At 45.5% G+C, this 21373-nt stretch overlaps 1 protein-coding gene across 3 annotated transcripts in view; it reads left to right on the forward strand.

The window, feature by feature from the left end:
* Positions 1-10001: 10001 nt before the first annotated feature.
* Positions 10002-21373, forward strand: part of LRP4 (LDL receptor related protein 4) — a 51830-nt gene continuing 40458 nt past the window's right edge. For 2 of the 3 annotated variants that reach the window (XR_014796049.1, XM_084896071.1), the window contains exon 1: positions 10081-10260. Coding sequence is in view for 2 of the 3 variants with exons in the window: in XM_084896071.1 (XP_084752197.1) it covers positions 10209-10260 (52 nt within the window). In the remaining variant the exon portion in view is untranslated. Of the gene's footprint in view, positions 10261-21373 lie in introns of all 3 variants that reach the window. The other variant, XM_084896072.1, reaches the window with a different exon arrangement.

Genomic DNA, 21373 nt, shown 5'->3' on the forward strand with positions numbered 1-21373 from the left:
GGCACCTACGCAGCCGGAGGAGAGGAAGGAGGCGGAGGGGGTGTCACGCAAACAGTTTCCGTACCGCAACGCCAAGCTGGCCACACGAGTTCCGGGAACAGTCGCTTCTCGGCGGCCCAGTCTTCTTAGTAGTCAAGAATTCTGGAGGAGTTTTAGAGGAATTGTTGGCGGGTGGGAGGGAGAGGGGGGAAGATCATTGCCAGCCTCCCATATTCTCAATTTCTGAATTTCATAACTATTCCTGCTTGATACAGCTGTTATCCTCACAATAGCTCCCACCCCTAAATTTCCGTAAACAATATCTCATTACCTATTTTTTAACTATTATTTACTATCTTTATTTGCTACAAAATGCTTTCAAGTGCTTATATCTTGGTTGCTCCTATAACAAGGCTGCTCATTAAAATCTGTGTACATACATCCTACAACAGAAGGTGCTCATTAAATCCTCTAACAGTTCATTAACATTTCCTCTCAAAATCCTCTATCTGTAGTCTCTCCTTCTACTCCTATACCTTAATGTTTGGTATACCCAAGTGTTTTTCTTTTTTCCTACCAAGAGACTTCTCATCTCTATTTTCTTTTCTTTTTTTTTTTAAGAGGATCACTCTTTTTATAAATAAATAAAAAAAAAGTTTTAAATTGATTTCAGAGAGGAAGGGGGAGAGAGAGAGAGAGAGAGAGAGAGAGAGAGAGAGAGAGAGAGAGAGAGAGAGAGAGAGAGAGAGAGAGAAAGAAACAGCAATGATGAGAGAGAATCATTGATCAGCTGCCTCATGCATGCCCCTTGCTGGGGCTCGAGCCCACAACCTGGGCATGAGCCCTTGACTGGAATGGAACCTGGGACCCTTCAGTCCATAGGAAGACACTCTAGTCGCTGAGCCAAAGGAGCTAGAGCAACACTTCACTTCTTGAAGGGATGAGATGCACAGACCAAGACAGGTATTGGATTTCTTTCCTCATTTGCCTAATTGCTCAATTCTATAAGAGAGGAGAACATTCATTCTTTTTACGTTTCCAGAGATCCCGATATTTCTCTTTTTGCTCCCCTTCACTCCCAAAAGCAGGTTAGTGGTCTGTAGCACTTGTCACAGTTGAAACCTATTAGAAAAAGCCACTCTGCTCTCACTTTTTTAGCTTGTGCCTCCCCCACACACACACCAAAAAAAAAAGAGAAGGTGAGGTTTTGTGAAAAGGAAGAAAACAAAATCATGCTTCAAAAGAATGCCTGGGAAACCAGTGGGCCACCTACATTGGGACGAAAAAGAAAGAGGAGATTCTCTTTGTGTTTTGAGTGGTTTATTCTTAGCCTCCTCTACCAGGAGCTTCAAACCTCCTAATTCTCCCTTTCCCTTAAAATTGTATATGTGTCTCACTTCTAGGTTCCTGTGAGTCACTCTGAGTTTAGATGCGGTAAGGAAAAAGGGACAGACCCAAACTAGAAACAGCATTTATTATTTTGAGGTAATGAATTTAACTAATTTGATATTTGATTTGAAGTCCTACAAATATGGTGAAAATATTTGTCTCTTCCTTCCCCCTCACCCCTTCCCCATTCTCCTTACCAATGCAGCTTAAGGGTATGGGAGTTTATAACTTTCACACTTGTGGCTTATTACTATTATTAATAAAGGAATAGGATAGTAATTATTAAGGGTTACAAGTTCATTTTACTTCCAAGCAACTTGAAGCTATTTGCAGACTGTTTCATTTGTCCTAAGAACTTTGTAAGGCACTTCTCCTTTTCTAAGTAGGAAACCTGAGGAATATAGGAAAATGAATTGTCTATCATCATCCAGCCAATAGTGGATGACCTGAAACTGGATCTCAACATCCCAACCCCCAGGCTAGTGGTCTGACCACTAAACCACACAACCTCTTTTTTTAGGGTTTATTGGCTTGGCTTTTATTTATTCATTTTTTTTTCTTTTGCTCTGCCTTGCCAGCAACTGGAAGCTACAAGATAAAAGAATTGAATTTTCAGTCCGGGCTGAACATCTGACATCCTCTTATTTGTGGAGCATTATCCTGGGGCTTGGAGGGTGCTGCTGCTGAGGTCTGTGTGGTGGAGCTGGGAACCATCCCCAAGAATATAGCTTTGTTTGGGCATTAACCCATTTGCGGTTATAATAATGATAAGTTTCAGCACCAGTGGCGCCCGACTGTTAATGACTCAAAGAAAGCTAAATAAGAACAAGATGTCATCTGTGGAGCAATTTGTAGGTTTTTCCTACAACTCCATTCCTTCCATAAAAATCCTAAGGACCCTTACATTTAAAGTCAGTCTCTATTCTTAATGCCCTGAACAGTCTGGAAGACTTAGAAAAGGGTAGGAGGTGGTTGCTAGACTAAGGCTTTGAGAAAATTTGGGGTTGCAGATGTAACAGGTAGACTCTATTGCTGGTGGAAATACTGACTGTTGACAGTTGTCTTCTTTATATTTTTCTATATTCACAGAAGTTTTCTATAATAGGCACGTATTATAACCTGAAAACAAAGACAATTAGTGAGTGGCTTGAAGATCTTTGCAATATTCTTTAAACAGAATGATGACCTGTCAACTAATGTTTTGTTTTCCTAATAAAGAGCCACCACTTTTAGATTTATCTTCTGCCATAGATTACACAATAATAGATTCTGGCAATACTTCAGTGGTAGAGAAAATATTTCAGTGAAACATACAAAACATTAGTCTTAAGAAAAGTGGAGATACATAAGAGTTGTTAAAGCCAAGTGTATTTTTGTGACTCTGTTGAATATTAAGGAAAGGGGAAAAAGTCATCCTTCTATTTAGATGGGCTTTTCAAGTTCTTAAATTATCAAAGCATGTTTCTGAAAAGTTTACCCAAACAAATAGTCATCCACTAAATCAGAAGACAACTTCACAACCCTGAAGATAAGCAGGCATTATAAAATTGATTAAAACAGAGAGAGGGCATGAGATATTAAAGTATTATAGCATAAGGAATGGTAACATCAAACTCAAAACAATTGAAGAAACACCCACAAGAGAGAGTATATGTTGAGATGTCAATTTATCAGATTATAATTATAAAGAGAAAATTAATAGACATAACTGGTTCTGCCAAGGATCTCTGAAGAGATTGATAGGAAAGAAAATCTTCCCTGGAATTGAAATTTTCAGGGGAGAAAAAAAAATCAACATGCTAGTTTTAAACCTCAAGGAAACAATAAGGAAAGAGAAAATTCAAGCTGAATTATTGTTACAAAACAGGTTCAAGAAACTAGGACAAGCTTTTATCAACTCATCAATCAGAAATGATGCTAAAGGTGAAGTAGCTACTAAGAAATGCAGGTCATGGAATTCATTTTGAGCTACCAGGCTCTTGCTCTTAAAAGATTTATCCTCCTTAGGAACAAAGCAGAAACTAAGTGTGATATCATCATATGGAATTAACATGTTTAAACTAAAAATGCTATCTACCGACAAGCCATTTTGGACTACTGCAGTCAAAGACCAGAGTTTTGGGAGAATTTGCAAAGAAAACATCCACGAACTCTGGCACAGTTAAAAATAACTAATGCACCCGGTGGCTTGGCTCAGTGGTTAAGCATCAATCAACCTATGAACCAGGAGGTCATGGTTCAATTCCCGGTCAGGGCATATGCCCGGGTTGTGGACTTGATCCCCAGTGTGGGGCATGCAGGAGGCAGCCAATCAATGATTCTCTCTCATCATTGATGTTTCTATCTCTCTCTCCCTCTCCCTTCCTCCCTGAAATCAATAAAAATATTTTTTAAAATAACTAATGCATTACAAGAAAGTGATTAAGAAGACACGGCTTAAATTGAATTGGAAGCTGAAAGGCAAACTACAGACTTGTACCTTCTTGGTATTTTATATTTTCAAATGCTGCAAAAAGAGCTGGGAATTACACTTTCATATAGTTTGAAAGGAGGAAGATTTTTCTGATTATTCTTGGTAGCCTACAAAAATTAGCTGTGCCTTCTCTGTCATAGATGATACACTTTAATAAACACTTATGTCATTTTTTTTTAAATTCTTTAAATTCTCCTACTAGATTATGAATTCCTTGAGGGCAGAACCAGTCTTCTTTCATCTTTATATTTCTAGGATCATGCATAGGGCCTGGTAAAATAAATGCTAGAATGCCATAAGTAGATTTTTCCTCCTATAAATTAAAAGTCTAAAACACCAAAGTTAATCCAACCCATAGAACTCATGGCTGCCTCATCTGAACCAATTTATGATATAAAAAGTCCAGAAAAATGCAAGACACCATTGAAAAGGGCATTAAAGATTAATGAGAAAGCATTGGCAGCCCGGGCCAGGTAGCTCAGTTGGTTAGTGTTGTCCCTATACGCAAACATTGCGAGTTTGATCTCTGGTCAGGGCACATACAAGAAGCAGCCAATGAATACATAAATAAATGGAACAATGAATAAATATTTCTCTCTCCCTTTCTTTCTCTCTAAATAAATCAATAAAAAATTTTAAACTACAGTATTAAAAAATAAATCACCTAAATACTGTATGTGACAGATCATCATATCTTAAGAAATACCCAGAAAAAAAGTAACAATCTCAATAAAAAGCATAGGGAAAGTGCTACAATGTAGACAAGCCAGGAGAATTAATTGGGGGGAAGGGGAGATGAAAGGAAATGCACTAGGAATCATTAAATAAACTTAGGATATGAACTGGAGGTCCCAAATTTCAAAATCTTAGGATGAAAAGCTGCAATCCCTGTGTTTATTTTTTTCTCTGCCAAGCCATGAAGAGTTTATTGTTCTAATATTCAAATTTGACCATGTTACTTCTTTACTTAAAAAGCATTGCTGATTCACCATTGTGAGGATGAAGTAAAATTCCTTAACCTGCAGACTTATATATATTTTCATAGCCCTGTTCCAACCCACCTTTCTAGCCATTTTGCCGTTCACTCTTCCCTATATACTTACTACTCCAGCCATGCTTTCCTACTCACTGTTCTTAAACATACTGAGCTTTTCCACATCCTCCTGTTTGGGGCATAAGCTCTTCTCTCCACTAAGAACATCTCTCTCCCACATTTGCTGTCTAGCGAACTCTTACACATCCTAAAGGCCTAGGCGAAATGCCACCACCTCGATGAAACGGTATCCAACCTCCTAGATAAAATAAAGGCAGTGAGTGAGAACAAGGCAGATTGAGGGTGGTGAGGTGAACCTTCTCCCAGACTGTGACCCTGAGCTGAGACCAGCCATGGACAGGTCTGGGGAAACGGCATTCTAAGAAGAGACAGACAACTCATGTAAATGGTGGAAAAAGGAAATGACAGCATGTTGCTAAGCAGAAAGGAAGCCAAGTATGGCTGGAGCAGAATGAATAAGGGGAAATGTGGTCAAAGAAGTAGGCAAAGGCCAGATCATGAAGGACCCTGACGGCCAAGAGAGAAGTATGGATAGTATTCTAAGTGTAACAGGAAGCCATTGGAAGGTTTTATGCCAAGAAATGACATGATCTGATTTGTGTTTTTTAAGAAGTCACCCGGGTTGCTTTGTACAGAATGAATTACAAAGGGGCAAGTGTGGGAACAGAGAGACCTTTTACATAGATGTCTAATTCAGGTTTGTTATGAAACCAAACGTTTATTCATTGATACATTTGTTTATGCATCGTTCTAAATTTACCTTTGCTTTTGAAATAAGTAAGATATACTGAGATATTTGCTGCAAAGGGCTCCACTTAGTATGTATTCCAGGTGAGTGAATATGAAGCTTTCAGGGGATAAAAATGTGCTAGAAAGTGCTATTATTCAGAAGGTGCCCCAAGTTAGGCCAGGGACCTGAATCAGCCGTTGTAACCCAGATTCTGACATGAGTACCACTGCTGAGCTGAAATGTGAAACGTGTTGATATAAGAAATGGAGAATTTGCAAGGAAAGAAAGCACAAAAATGTAAATCAGACTATTCCCTTGTACTTCATTTGTTTCTTGGTCTCCAGCAGTAACATCCCCCCACACACACCTGGAGAAAAGCATTGCTAAAAGTTAATGATACTTTTTCATAAATATGATGGATAACTTTCCTGGCTAACAGCCTTTGCACATACTGTTCCTTCTGCCTGGAAGGACCCTCCCCACCAATTCTTATCCTGATGACTCTTAATCAACTTACGTGTCAGTGCCTCTGACAGGCCCAAATTTAAATCAAGTCTCTCCTTTAATAGGCCCTGTACTTCTCCCTGAACGCCCCTATCATTTGTAGCTTTACATTCACTTGTGAGATCATTCTTTTAATGCCTCTGTATATTTGTAGCTTCCACACCCATCAGACTGTAAGTTCCAAAGACCCAATATATCTGTTTACCACTGTTTCTATAACGCCTGGCACATGATACACTGTAATAAATACTTACTATTACTAAGTGAATGAATACCAGAAATAGGCTTCCCAGGGCAAACTGGGTGCCTTTAGCTCCTTTGGCTGAGCTTTCTCTTGTTTTCCCTTCCATAGCTTTAAGAATCCCTGCCTTCTATTCACAGAAAGTAAATTCTGGAGAGAAGATGCAGCAATTCTTTGCAGATTCATGTTCTTAATCTTTTAGATCAGGGACTCTCAACCTCAGCACTATTAAAATGTGGGCCTGGATAAGGTTTTGTAGGAGGGATGTCCTGCTCATTGTAGGCCATTTAGCAGGAACCCTCGCCTCTACTCATTAATTTGTCAGTGATACTCCCAAAAATGTCTTCAGGTATTGCCCCATCTGCAAAATCACTCCTGATTGGGAACCACTGTTCTAAAGTGTGAAACTTCAGCCCTCGCTGGTTAGGCTCAGTAGATAGAGCATCAGCCTGCGAACTGAAGGGTCCTGGGTTCGATTCTGATCAAGGGCACATGCCTGCATTGTGGGTTCAAACCCTAGTAGAGGGTGTGTAGGAGGTGGCCAATCAATGATTCTCTCTCATCATTGATGTTTCTATCTCTCTCTCATTCTCCCTTCCTCTCCACTAGTAATATATATATATATATATATATATATATATATATATATATATATTATATATTATTTGTGTTTTTTAAGAAGTCACCCGGGTTGCTTTGTACAGAATGAATTACAAAGGGGCAAGTGTGGGAACAGAGAGACCTTTTACATAGATGTTTAATTCAGGTTTGTTATGAAACCAAACGTTTATTCATTGATACATATATAAAGTGTGAAACTTCATTGATATATATATATATAAAGTGTGAAACTTCAAATCTTTTACTCTTTGAAGAATTACGTTTCAAAATTCAGATTGTTGCACAATGCCCCTGTTATAAGAGAACTAGAGGCCCAGTGCATAAAAATTCGTGCACTGGGGGGTGGCCCCCTCAGTCCAGCCTGCCCTCTCTCACAGCCCGGGAGCCCTCAGGGGATGTCTTACTGGCCTCCCTCTGCGGGAAGGTGCTGACCCCATCACCCTGTCGTGGCTGCCTGCCCTCGGCCCTCGCAGCCTCCAAGGCTTTGTCAGGAAGGACATCTGGAAGGACGTCCAGCTGTCCGGTCTAATTAGCACATTGTGCTTTTATTATTATAGATTATTATAGGTTCTACCAACTCAACTGGATCAAAATCATGCCAAAATCATCTAGCATTCCCTGTGTTTTCTTTGAAAAGGCCATTAGTGTTTGCTCTAATTCAGGGCAATATTCTGATCTTGGTCTGTCCTAGAAGGAGATGAAGGAAAGGGGTAGTGTTTCTGAGGAAACCGATGCCTCTGAGACCCCTCTGGAATTGGCACTTCCCTACAACTTTTCAGGGGGCATGTCCCACAGGACAATAAAAGGGAGACAAACAGTTCATTCTGGCATGCTTTTCAGGATCTCTCACTCCAAACAAGAAAGTCTGAGAGGCCTGGTAAAAATAAATATGGCTTAGCACTCCTGGCACAAGAGCAGCTTCTGACAGCCAAGACTTAACTCACCCTAGGGGGTGACCCAGGCAGGGACTATGCACAAAGTCCGTTTCTACCCATTGATATTCCCAGTGACTAACAGCAGCCAGGATGGCTCTGTGCACCGGGACTGTGCTGAACCACAGAGGAGGAGCACTTGGGATGCACACAGAAAACAGTTTCCTGCGCCTGAGTCAGACGTGGATGGCCAGCCTCCCCCTTCCTCCTCAGTCCCAGAAAAACAACACATATCATGCCTTCTGGGAAGAAACCTATCCTTTGCACACAGAGTGGAAAATGTTTATAAATTCCTAAATCCCTGACATCGAAAGTATGGTGACCGCCTGTCTTGGATTTTTTTGGGGGGGACAAATGTATTCATTATACCACATGTCCTTAGTTTTCCTGTGGAAAAAAATATGGTGTCCAGAATCATAAGGCCTTTCTCAACAGATTGAAAAGCAAATCCACATAAGCAACATATACTGAAATCCTGAGACCAACCGAGGCTGCATAAAAAAAAATGTGGAGGATGGGTTCTGCAGGGAGAAGGAGAGTGTATGTGCTAAGAATCAGCCTCTACTTTTCGCTTTTTTCTCCTTGGATTTTAGGCTAAGGTAGTATCTTTTCTAGCAGTGAGATACTGTAAAGCTGGCCTGACTCGGCTGCCGCCTTCAGTCCACAAGAAGAACTACACACACAGAAAAAAAATGCCTCCATATAAGTTACCATGGTGATGCTAGTTCAACCACATTTCATCTATGTAAAAATTTCAGGCAAAACAGTATAGAGAAGCCCTTGCTGAAGAGTTAACCCAGTTTTTTGGATGCTGTCGCAAAGTTAATATTAGCTTTGGTCAAAGATGGTCACTTGAAGTGAAATCGTTTTAAAAATTGAAAACAAGCAAGGATGAAATGCCTTACCAATCCACTGGAGAAATCTAATATCTGCTTTGCACTACACCAAATGATTTGTCCCCCCAGCAAACATGGGGCATTTGGGTCTTCCTGACTCTATTTACTAGCGAGAGGAATGTGGCTTACCAAAAGGACAGAGTATTTCAAAGCCAAAAAAGTTGGCATACCAGCTTGGAGAGAGAAGTGATACACAGAACCCTGAGGAAGTTGGGGACTTGGGCAAAGGTAACGAGACAAGAGTCGACCTATAAAATGGAAGGTGGTAACAAAATTAACGCATATGGTTAATATGTACTGGGGAGAGGCATGGGCCACCAAGCTAAGTCAGGGGAGGAGTTTATAACCTTATGTTGTAAAACATGGCTGGGAGCTCTATGGACTGAAGCTGGGAGGAGGCGGAGGTCTTGGGGAGAGTAAAATTTCAAGGAAGGACTTACTTCCTTACCCCATCCCTTCCTTGCCAGGACCAGAATGTCAAAGGAAGGCGAAGAGGCTAACAATGCTGATTTACAAAGACAGCGAGGAGGAACTAACTCTGTCTGGGCCAATTCTGGACATCTGAACTGGGGCGACAGGACCCAGACAGCCACCTCAGGAAATGAGTAAATGAGAAGGGGGGAATCGTGGAATTATTTAGCCCTAGAACAACGCTGCCCAGGCGGGGGTGGGGGAGTGGGAGGGGTGGAGCAAGAAGAAAATCTCAGAAAAGGAATGTTTGACAGTGAGAATGCTACTTAAGACGGCACTCCAGGCCCCCTGATGTCCCTTGTTTGATGTCCATAAAGCCCGAGAGGATTATGCAAGCCTTGCGTATTCGAGACATCAATAAAAGTCTGGACTTGGGGCCGGTAGGGGGGCTGAGGTCACGTCCAGGAGACTTAGGTCAGCTCCAGTGGTCCTCGGTCATAGAGCTGGAGTGATCGGGATTCGAGAGGTGCCGCCAGGATCATTTTTTAAAAAGTTAGGGACATCCGAGCAGTAGTAATGGGAATAGGAAGGGGGCTCTCTCGAAGGCTAGGAATGTGGGGGCGGCCCGAAGAGGAGGCGCCGGCGGGTGGGATCCGGGGCCCCGGGGGCGGGGGCCGAGGGCGGGAAGGGGCCGGGCTGGCTGGGGGCGGGACCAGGCGCGGTGGCGGTGGCGGGGGCTGCGGCGCGGGGGGCGGGGTTGCTGGGCCTGGGACACCCCCTCCCTGTCCCCTGGCGGAGCGGCTTCGACTCGGGCTGCACTGGAAGCAGCAGAGGCCGGAGAGGAGAGCGACGCGCGGGCTGCGGCGCCCACCACGGCGGACCCGGACGCTGCCCCTCGGGGACCCTCCGCCACGCGCCCCGCGGGAGCCAGCGGGCCCCCCGGGCGGCGGGGAGCGCGGCGGCCGCGGCGGCGGCACCATGAGGCGGCCGTGGGGCGCGCTGCTGCTCGGCGCCCTGCTCTGCGCACACGGTAAGCGGCGCCGGCCGGCCCCCGGGGAAAGTTTGTCCCCGGGTCCAGCCGCCGCGCAACTCCGATCCCGGGAGCGGGACGGCGCGGGCTGGGCCTGAGATCCCTCGCTCACTGTCCGAGCAGCAGCAGCCCAGAGATTGCGTGCCGGGGAGGGGAGTACGAGCTCCCCCAGCTCCAAGTCCTAGATGGGGAGTGGAGGACGAGCTCCCGGGGCCCGGGGCTGGAGCCGGGGCCGGGGCCGGGGCTGGGGCTGGCCGGGCTGGGACAGATCCGAGGCGCTTGTGCCCCTGCCCTCGCTGCTCTTTGAAGACCTGGGGGCTGCTTCCCTTTCAGGTTAAGGTAGAGAGTCTCTGTGTCCTTGGTGCGGATGAAAGTGTGCGAAGAAAGAGACGCGGGGGAGGATGGTCGCTAGACCGTAAATTCTAAATATCCCTCCTTGCAGGGAGCGGGGGTCTCGGCAGCTCGTGGAGAGGGGCCCCAGCGGGATCTGTGCATGAGCTCTGGGGATCCCTCTCCTGGAGAAGGGGTGGGGGGGAAAAGACAGTTCCTCGGACTGCAGACCTCTCTCCTTCCGAGGGTCTTTGGACACTGCTCGCTTGCAGCACCTCCCTTTCGTAGTATTTTTGGGTTCCCTCTCCCGACTGCGACCAATCAGCTCCCTGCCCTAGATCCTTTCCGGAGGGGCGGAGAGGGGGACAGGGTTGAAAGGGGGGCAGAGAAGGGACTCAAGGGAAGAAACTGCTGGAAGACTCCCGCAGATCCGTCCTGGCCAGGGGGGACCGGGGGCGGGTGTCGCCCAACTTCCGAAGGCAGCCTCCCGGCCGGCCCGCCAGGGAGTCCCCCGGGGAGCCGGACGGATGGCCGCGGGGCTGCTGCTTCATCTGCTCCCCATTAATAACTCGTGTGTGCGATCGGGGCTCCGATGGAATGTATTTCTCCTCGACCCGCCTAGGACCGGGGGTGCCCCCCGTGGTGTAGCAACTGCCTCTCGTTCTTTGATCTTTGAACCCCCAACTCTATGCACCCACCACTCTTCCAAGGCAGGGAGTCCCGAATCTCCCCATTCTCCTTGCAGCCCGGGTTGGGGTGGGCACGGAGGGTCTGTGGACCCCGGCCTTGCGCGGGCTCTTTCCCTAAGGTAGGGGAGGGAGCTCGTGTGGAAGGAATCAGTGCAGATTTCGGAGATAGATGCCTGGGCACTTGTTTTAAAGATTGTCTTACCTTCACGTCCAACACGGAGTTCTAAGGTGTTATGTAAACTACCCGTGGGTTTTAAGTGACTTTTTCCGTGCCCTCTCTGAGCTCTTTCCCTCCGATCCTGTCCGAGTCGCAGCCTGGCCGACCCACGTTGCTCTCCGCGCCGCGCCCGCCCCTCCCGGGCTCTCTCTCCGCGAAGGTTTATTTGTAGCCTCTCCGGCGTGTCGGGACAGCGGCCCTCCTGGGGTAGGAATGTAGCTGCTCTTCCCACCACATGGGCCCCTTAAAGGGACAGCTATGCTTTTTTGGGGGTTTCCCCCTTCGGCTGCAAGGGAAGGGGATGGAACTTTCCTGTCGGCCCCCTGGAGGAAGTTTTGAAAAAGATCAAGGGAAATGGCAAGGCACTGGAAGAAAAAAAAAAAAAAAAGGGCGGGGGGGGGGGGGGCGGCTAAAACGGATACCAACAAAGCCAGAGAGGAGATTGTCGCCTGCTGCCCCAGGGAAAGGGGAGCTGGAAGGTTCCGGGCTGAGACTGGCCAAAAGGATTTGACTGCTCCAGAGCTGTCAGAATAGCACACATCTCCATTGAGAATGGGGTAGGGAAGGGTGTGTGTTTAATGCTTCACACACACACACACACACACACACACACACACACACGATGGGATGGTTCTTTGTAACTCTTTGGGGTTATTTCTAAGGACAAAAGGTTTAATGGAAACCTCCAAGCACGGGAGGCTTTCTGTGCACATGTGTGAGTACAATCAATGGCATGAAGAAGTAAGCTTCACCTGGCTGGATAATGAGCCATCCCTGGAGGCCTAGAGGGGACAGATTCAATGCTTCACCAGTGAGAGTGAGCAGTTGCTCAACCAAAACTACCACCACAAAGATTCCGAAGACAGTGTGTCATAGTAGATCAGTTAGACGGACGTGACTTTAGCTAGGACTAAATTCAAGACACTAAAGTTTAAGGTTCTATTTGGATGCTGCTAGTCCTTTGGGCTTTTCCTAGAGCCTGTGGGTTTGGCTTGATCCTGTGTAACACTCCAACCTTACAAACTTTGGAAGCAAACTTGAGTGCTGGTAACGGTCCTAGGTATTTTTCTCCTGAGGGTTGAGGTGGAGACCCTCCATGACCCTTTGAAGAGCGGAAACCATGTTTTATCTTGGAGGTTTCTTGCAGGTAAGGGAAAAGTTGAAAATGCTGCCTACGAGTAACTAGGTAGGGAGAGGGTTGGTGATGAGGATGAGTGCTATAGAGTGGAGCTCAGACCAGTCTCCTTCCCATCCGGCTGTTGTCATGGTGCTTACTAGTAGTTGACCTTGCCCTTGATCTTATTGGACTTGTAAAAGATGCTTGGCTCGTCACTGATTTTGGATTTCCTCTCCTGTCCCTGTTGAATATCAGATAACATCTTTGGGACTAGCACATGGTATTAAGAATGACAGGTGCAAGGGAACCAAGTCTGGCCATGTCTGACACAGAGCACGCTGGGCATGTCCATCTTCTGGATCAGCAAAGTACACAGGAGGTCACGGAGGCCAGGGTGTGTTTTATAGGTCTTTGCTCACTCTTTCTACTGATTGACTGCTAATCTTGATCTCCAAGAAGAAGAATAATGGGAGGGATTGGCTATGTTGCTTCTGCGTTGAAGAGAAGAATAATACTAAGGGCTTCCTATTCAGGAACACTGTTTTGGGGACTGCTTTAAGAAGTAGTCTTGTCTTTTATTATGATTGGGCACATCTCATAATTACAAGACAGTTCCATACCCTTGGTTATCTAGGTCTAGGTCTCTTAAGCTTGTGCCAACCACAGTTTCTACATTCCTTGATGCAGCTTAGCCATGAGTTTTGTCACAGTTGCCTAGGCACGGGGCATCTGGGCCCCAATCTGTGTCTGGATTGTCATCTCATCTTCACCATCAGAAGTCTTTCTCCCCTACTCAGCCTAGTGGGACTCAGTGTCCCAAGGAAGACTTGGTGCTGACTGGTTGGTTGGCAGAGCCTGGGTTTAGCCCTATAAATAGCTCTGATGAATGCCTGGGCTTGCTGTTCTTCCTCCAGCTTAGAGCTGGCAGGGTGGGGTTCTTTCTCGCCAGTACACTCATGGGGCATTCTTTAAACTGAACTTTATACCCATTCATTTGTTCATTCATTCTGCAAACGCACATTTGTCAAGCACTAATCTAATCACTGCACTCAGAACACAGTGATTAAGGAGCACAGGCAGACCTGGGTTTGAATCTTGGTACTTCCTGGTAACGATGTGCAAAACACTTAATATCCTTGAACTTCAGGGTTCTTATCTGTAAATGGGGGTGAGGGTGGGGATTGGAAGGCAGTAATAAGTTATCACATGCCATTATTGTAAAAAATTAAATAAGATAATAGTATATTCAAACAATTCAGTAGAGAGCCTGACAACCACTGTGTTACTATAGGCCTGAATAAATATTAGCTGTTTGTTAGCAAGCTTGCATAAGTGGATTAGAGATGGTTCTTGCCTTTGGACTGTGGGAGCCAGGTAAACAAATCATTATTCTGGTGTCATGTGCTAAAATGAGGCTTAGCCCTTAATTCATTTCAGCTGTGTGTTTGTTTGTTTGTTTTGTTTTTTTGCGGGGGTTGTTTGTTTGTTTGATTATTTTAAAGATCTTGCTCCTCCTTTCCCCCCTTGAAAACATAATGAAACCTAAGCATAGTTCCCTCCTGTGCACACTTCCGGAAAAGAGGCCCATTAAGCTGTACGGTGAGTCTAGGAGCCCACTCTGCCTCCATTGTCTTGGGAGAGCCCCTGGGAGATGGGGCTTTCCTCCATGAGCTTCTCTGTGGAAGCCCAGAGGTCGAGGATGCAGCCAGGCACCCCACTCTACGTTTGCTGTGACCTGGGGTGAGAGGTGCTGGCTGAGGTCTCTTGAAGCTGGAACAGTTTAGAATTCCAAGCTGTCCCTCCCACTGGCCTGGGAAAAGAGTCAGGCCCCAGAGCTCATAACGTAGTAATTGCCCCAATTGGGGGGCTGGGCTGTTGCGGAGCCGCCTTCCTTCGTGACTACCATCTTCAATCAGGAACCTTGTCAGTGTTCAAGGGATAATTGATGTGGACCTCAAGTCCCCGACTCACCCCCCATCTCCTCCACCCCAAAGTTTGACCCCTGTTGTCTCTTTGTTTCTTCCTTTTAACTTGGTGCCAGTGGTGTGATGTTTCTGGGGGCTGTGGAAAGTTGACTGTAACCAAGAGCAGCTGTGAAAAAGAGCCATTCTTTCACTTCCCTGGCAGTCACTTGACTCCATTTTCTGGGCTGCGTTTTTGATTTAGCAAGAAGCAAACATCCTAGGTGCCCCTGGGCGCCTCTTAGGCCCTTAGGAGCGAACGTCATTCTTTCACTGCACGAAGGTTATTTCCATTCTTGCTTACAGCTGAATGGACTGTGAGCACCCCAACACCCTGCTCCCCTGCTCACTCAGGTTAGAGTGAGGAAGGGAAGGGCGCTGCCTGACACCCAGTGGAGAAAGCCTTGCTGGGACTTGCTGCAAGCCCTGACTTGGCCTGAGGGCGCTCCTCGCCTCACCTCTGCAGAGCGGAGGATCAGAGCTGCCAGCTGAGCCGGAAACAAAAGACTGGGAGCGAACCCATCTGGCTGAGAGGCCGCGGCACAAAGGTGCTGCTGCATAATTTATCACTGGAAGTTTTCTGGGGCTGGCAAGCTCTTGGCCCCAGGCAGAGCCTTTTTGGGGGAGAGGGACCCTCCCCCTGTCTGAGTATAGGGTCAGACTGGTACAGAGTAGGGCACTGGGAGAAACACCTAGCTTTGAAGTGGCCAGGGCCTCCAGGGATCTCTCCAAGCTCAGCAGCTCCACTTCCGGCCAGGCAGGCCTGCAGCGGGGGTGGAGGAAGTACTCCAGTGTCCCCTACGTTGGCCCCCGCCTTGGGAGTGTTTGACTGCCACCACCTTTTGGGCATGGATGAGGACGAGAGACAGCTTCTCTGTCTGGAAACCAAATACAGATGTCCGGTTATAATATCCATAAGTCTAGCAAATAAGAAAGGGGAGCTCCCTTCTCCTTTCTCTACTCCCTGTCCCCCCACCCTGGGCCGGTTCAACAAGAAGTTTCAGCGCAGGTTCAGAGAGGCAGTAAGAGAGAATGGCTCTCAAGTGTATCTCCCCCAAAGGAGAATTTTTCCTTTTCTGGGAATGATCTCCGCGGGTGACCAGTTTGCTCCACAAACTGGGACATGTGCTCTGAAAAATACAAATGTGCTTCTGCGGTAGTGACTATGTTTCAGTCTTTAGCTGTATCCCTGGCATTGTGATAAATGTGTAGCATGTGTTATCACACTTACTCCTCACAGTATACTTACAAGGTAGGCACTGTTAGGTGTCTGGCAGATGGGAAACGGAGGCCCAGAGCCATTTGCTGTCACACAGCTGCTGAGGAACTGAGTCAGGATTTGAATCCAGAGCCTAAATTGTTAACCCTTTAATCTATACGTAAAATAGAATATTTTATGTCAACGCTATCCCAGAAGATGTAGGTGGGGAATATCCATATTTTATCGGAAATTCACCTCCCTTCCCAGGGAATCCTAAAGCAGAAAGAATTACTTTGGGTAGACGAGGCTTTTAAAGGCTCCCCAAAAGGGAGATGTGATTTGTTATTCCCTGAAGCCAGGTCTTACTTGTGTTTTGAGATATTGGGGGAGGGGAGGGAGGAGGAGGGGGAGAGGAAAAAGCAACATTTTGAATAGCCCTCACAGAGCACAGCCCCATTCAAGTCCTATTGGACTTGTGAAATCTGTTGACTGAACTCACGGGCAGGGTGAGTAGACTTTTGAGGACCTGCATGGAGACGCTGGGGCTAATCGTAATGGAGAAGTGCCCTCTTATTCTCAAAGGATACAGGGAATGTGTTCGAAGATCCCCAGGTATCCACTGAAACCACGGATAGTACTGAGCCCTATAAGTACTATGGTTTTTCCTGTACCTACATACTTATGATAAAGTTTAATTTATAAATTAGGCATAATGAGAGATTAACAACTATTACGAATAGAATAATGGTATCAATACACTCTAATAAAAGTTTTGTGAATGTGGTGTCTTTCTCAAAATATCTGATTATATTGAATGTACAGCATAGATATGCTGGGCAAACGGATGACTCATATCTGGACAGATGCAGTGGATGGTGTGAGATTTTATCACACTACTCAGAATGGCATGCAATTTAAAACTTATGAATTGTTTATTTATGGAATTTTCCAGTTAATATTTTCAGGCCACTGTTGACTGCGGGTAAGTGAAACAGCAGATGAGGAGGGACTACTGCAATAACAACAAAAATAGCTGCTTACCGTGTACTTCGTGTGTATTATCTCATTTAAACCTCCCAACAACCCTATGAAATAGGTACTATTATTATCCCCATTTTACAAAAGAGGAAACTAATCCATTTTTTAATTGCTCTGTAACTTATAGGTTCTGAATTTAGGTTGCTCTTTTCTATACCTGCCTCCTAGGAACTGGATGATGATAAATTAGGCAAGGATGAAGGACACCAGGTACCGAGAGCTCCTCCAGAAAAAGGCAATAAAGCAGAACTCTTGCCACCGTCTTCCACCTCTTCCAATAGTCGGTCACACCACCAGCTTAACTCATTGAGGTGACACACAGTAGGGTTTTTAGGCATCTCTAGCCCTGACGTAATGGTATGGCTAGATAAGACATTCTGAGTCATATATATACCTATATAGATAGCTAATATGCTAAGTGTCCCTTTGACCAGTCACTATGATGCACACTGACCACCAGGGGGCAGACGTTCGATGCAGGAGCTGCCAAGCTGCAGTGACTTGGCAGCAGTGGTTCTTGGGTGACACACCTCAAAACCAGAGAGGAAGGAGTGCAGTTCCTTACGGGGCTGCATGATTCCACCTTTGGCTGTGGATTAGTTGTTGCTGGGGTACTGTCAGCCGAAGGACCCCACCTGTCAGAGGGACGCCAGGGAGGGGCCACGAGAGGTTGGCTCCAAGGCGTGTCCGGCTGGTCTTGCCCTGTCCCATCCCACTGGCCATCTTCTAATGAATTTCCTTTCAGTGTGCATGAATCCGTGCACCATGTCACCAGTATTTTAAAATAGTAATAGCAAGACCTATAATTTATTGAGAGCTTAGTATGTGCCAAACATTGTGCTAAGTGCTTTTCGTGAATTAACTAATTTTATTCTCATAACATTCATATGAGGTAGGGATTCTTGTTATCCCAGCTTTCCTGGTGATTCAGTAAGGTATAAAGAGATTTAAAAATGTGCCTAGGTCTAGATAGCCAGGAATTTGCTTAGTTTTGTTCCCATGTGCTTAACATTATGCTCTTCTGCCCCATAACTTGGGTGGAGGTTGACCATTAAGAACTTATTTTCTGGCCAAAACTGGTTTGGCTCAGTGGATAGAGCGTCGGTCTGCAGACTGAAGGGTCCCAGGTTCGATTCTGGTCAAGGGCATGTACATTGGTTGTGGGCACATCCCCGATGGGGAGTGTGCAGGGGGCAGCTGGTCAGTGTATCTCTCTCATCGATGTTTCTAGCTCTCTATCCCTCTCCCTTCCTCTCTGTGAAAAATCAATAAAATATATATATATTTTTAAAAAAGAACTTATTTTCTGTGTTTGAGTGGCAAGAGAGGATTGAATTTGCTTGGACCAGTAATCATGTGTCTGATGGTATCTGATGGTATGGCCCTTTTGAGAGGGCCGATTTGGAAAGATTTCGCCAGGTAGATTTTCAAACCAACCAGGTAAGGATCTGGGGACAAAAGTAAATTAAAAAATAAATAAATAAAAATAAATAGAGTCATAGCATGGTGGTATCCCAGTCTGATAATATAGTGAGTCAAAGGAACTCTTGAAAGGGAATGAATTGGATAGGACTAGGAAGCCATCTGAAAAAGATTTCTATTTTCTTGGCAGGTTGGGTAGGAAGTAACTACTTTGATTTCTGAGATTCTAGACCTCTCTTTTCCTTTGACTTCAACTCTCACAAGATTCTAGAGGAATGTATTATTAATACATTTATTCATTTTACACACTTACTGTATATTGATCATCTACTATATACCAAACATTGAACTATGCACTGTGTATACAAATACAAAACTTTAGATGACACAATTCTAACTGCCAAGAGGCTTATGGTCTAGTAAGTGAACAACGATCCTAACAGTATGCTAAATGCTACCAGAGGAGGAAGCACAAAGGGCCCCTGGCTTGCAGATAAGATGCTTTTAATTTGGCTGGGGCACGTGAGTCCAGGTGGGACAGCATCAGGAAATGGTTCTTTATTGTCATTTCCTGACCTCCTTTCTTTTTTTGGTGTTTCTGATGTTTTCTACTCTTTTTAGCTTTCTTATTTCAAAGGACCAAATACATTTACCTTTTTTTTGTTTTTGTTTTTTGTTGTTGTTGCTTCTGATATTTTCTGTGCAGGCTCTGCCCTTTCAAAAAGAGACTGTTTATAGGCACCAGCTTTCTCCAGAGTCCACATATCTCTTGGACAAGACTAGATCCATTTCCATGTGGTTCTTTGATGTCATTCCCTTTCCATTGTCAGTTTTGTCTTGCTGCATGGGCAGCCCTTTTAGTGATGGTTAGCTTATTGATTTAGCTCCCCAAGGAGCCAAAATCAGTGAATTGGTCCCTCAATTGGCCTGGATGTAGTTTAGGGTCATTTCATATAACTTATCCTCATCAAATAAGGTTTATATCCTCACTATTGCCATTAGTGGACAGGAGAAGAGAGGAGAGCTTCATGTTATAAGAAACACATCCGCCCTGGCCAGCATTTTCAGTGGTTAGAGCTTCAGCCTGAGAACCCAACGACCCCAGGTTCAATTCCTTCCAGTCAAAGGGCACATACCTGAGTTGCAGGTTCCCCACCCCAATTGGGGGTGCGTGGGGGAGGCAACTGATCAATGTGGCTCTCTCACATCAATGTTTCTCTTTCTCCTCTCTCTCCCTCCCCCCTCCATTCCACCCTCTCTAAAATCAATGCAAGAAATATCCTCCAGTGAGGACTAACAACAACAACAACAAAAAAAAGAAAAACATCCTTCACTTATATGAGTAATGAGTCCTCCCTTTCCCACTGACATTCCTTCTACACCGGGGTAGCCGTCACATTCCAGCGCTCACAGGACACTCCTTAAGTCTCTCATCTCCAGTTCAACTTGAAAAAGCTGTTCTGTGGCTGTGTAGTCACTGTCCAAGTGACAGGTGTGGTCCCCCTTCAGCCGAGCATTCAGTGGAATGGTGAAGAGCAGTGCCTCTCCCACTTGACTGTGCATCAGTGTAAGTCGGGAAGCTTATTGAGAGTCCAGGTGATGAGATCATATGAAGAGATGGATGCTTGTCTAAGGGTCAGAATGTGGCTGGCATCCCAGCTGTCCTACTCGCCCCATAACCTTGGCCAGAGCAGATGGCCTTATCTGTTACATGGGCACTACGGTAACTAACTCAGGGCTGTTATAATGATGACACAAGAACGCAAGCGTGTATGCAAAAGTAGCTTGTAAGCTGTAAAGAAAAACAACAAAATATAATTATTTGTTGTCAGAGCCCTATTCCTTTCTGGACCAACACAACCCTGAGGCACTGGTTCAAAGGAACGGAGCTCCAGACTGTCTCCGCTCCACTTCTCTACCTGAGGGCAAGGGAAATTGCTTTTTGGTCTTAGAAGTAACCAGGAGAGGTCACTGCTTGAGGTCCATACTTGCATGGCCTATTTGCTAATCAAGAATGCATAAAGGAGAGGGGCCCAGAAGTCTCAGTGTTGTAAATCCCTTTTTTAACTTAAGTGGGTTTTTTTTATATATATATTTTTTATTTATTTTTAACAGAGAGGAAGGGAGAGGGAGGAGAGTTAGAAACATCAATGAGAGAGAAACATCCATCAGCTGCCTCCTGCACACCTACTGGGGATATGCCCGCAACCAAGGTGCATGTCCTTGACAGGAATTGAACCTGGGACCTTTCAATCCACAGGCTGAAGCTCTATCCACTGAGCCAAACCGTTTAGGCCAGGGGTCTTCAAACTACGGCCCGCGGGCCACATGCGGCCCGCAGAGGAGTTTGATCCGGCCCGCCAGGTTTTTTGGGCAGTGAGCGCAGCCGAGGTGTTACAGTAGGAATTAGTAGTTCATACAGTCCGGCCCTCCAGCTCTCTGAGGGACCGTGATCTGGCCCCCACTTTAAAAAGTTTGAGGACCCCTGGTTTAGGCTAACCTAAGGGTTTAAAAAAAAAAAATCTTATAAAAGCAATACTATTATTAGAAGGCAGTATAATGAAGAGATTAAGAGCAGAGGCTCTGGAACTGACCTGCTGGCTCCCACCCTTAGTACCTGTGAGACCAATTGACGGACTCCACCCCCACCCCCTGAGGCTCAGTGTCCTCAACTGTCTGGGAGTGGTAATAACAATAGTGCCACCTCCCTGGGTTGTTGAAAGCTTTCAAATGACATCGCATATGAAAAGCACTTAGGAAAGTGCTTAGGGTACCTGGTAAGTACTCAGTAAATGCTGGTTATAATATTCCCAGGCTTTTGAGGTGTGCCAGCCCTGTGCAAGGCAGCTTATATGAGTTAGTTAATCTTTGTAAAACCTTTTACAGTAGAATTATTACCATTCTTATCTTATGGACCAGAAAACTGAGGCACAGAGGCAATAAATTAACTTGCATAAAGTGTTACAGTTGCCGAGACCGGTTTGGCTCAGTGGATAGAGCTTCGGCCTGCGGACTGAAAGGTCCCAGGTTCGATTCCGGTCAAGGACATGTACCTTGGTTGGGGGAACAACCCCAGTAGGAGGTGTGCAGGAGGCAGCTGATCGATGTTTCTCTCTCATCAATGTTTCTGGCTCTCTA

The sequence above is a fragment of the Pipistrellus hanaki genome, assembly GCF_964339955.1.
Source record: "Pipistrellus hanaki genome assembly, chromosome: 9".
Classification (NCBI taxonomy): Eukaryota; Metazoa; Chordata; class Mammalia; order Chiroptera; family Vespertilionidae; genus Pipistrellus; species Pipistrellus hanaki.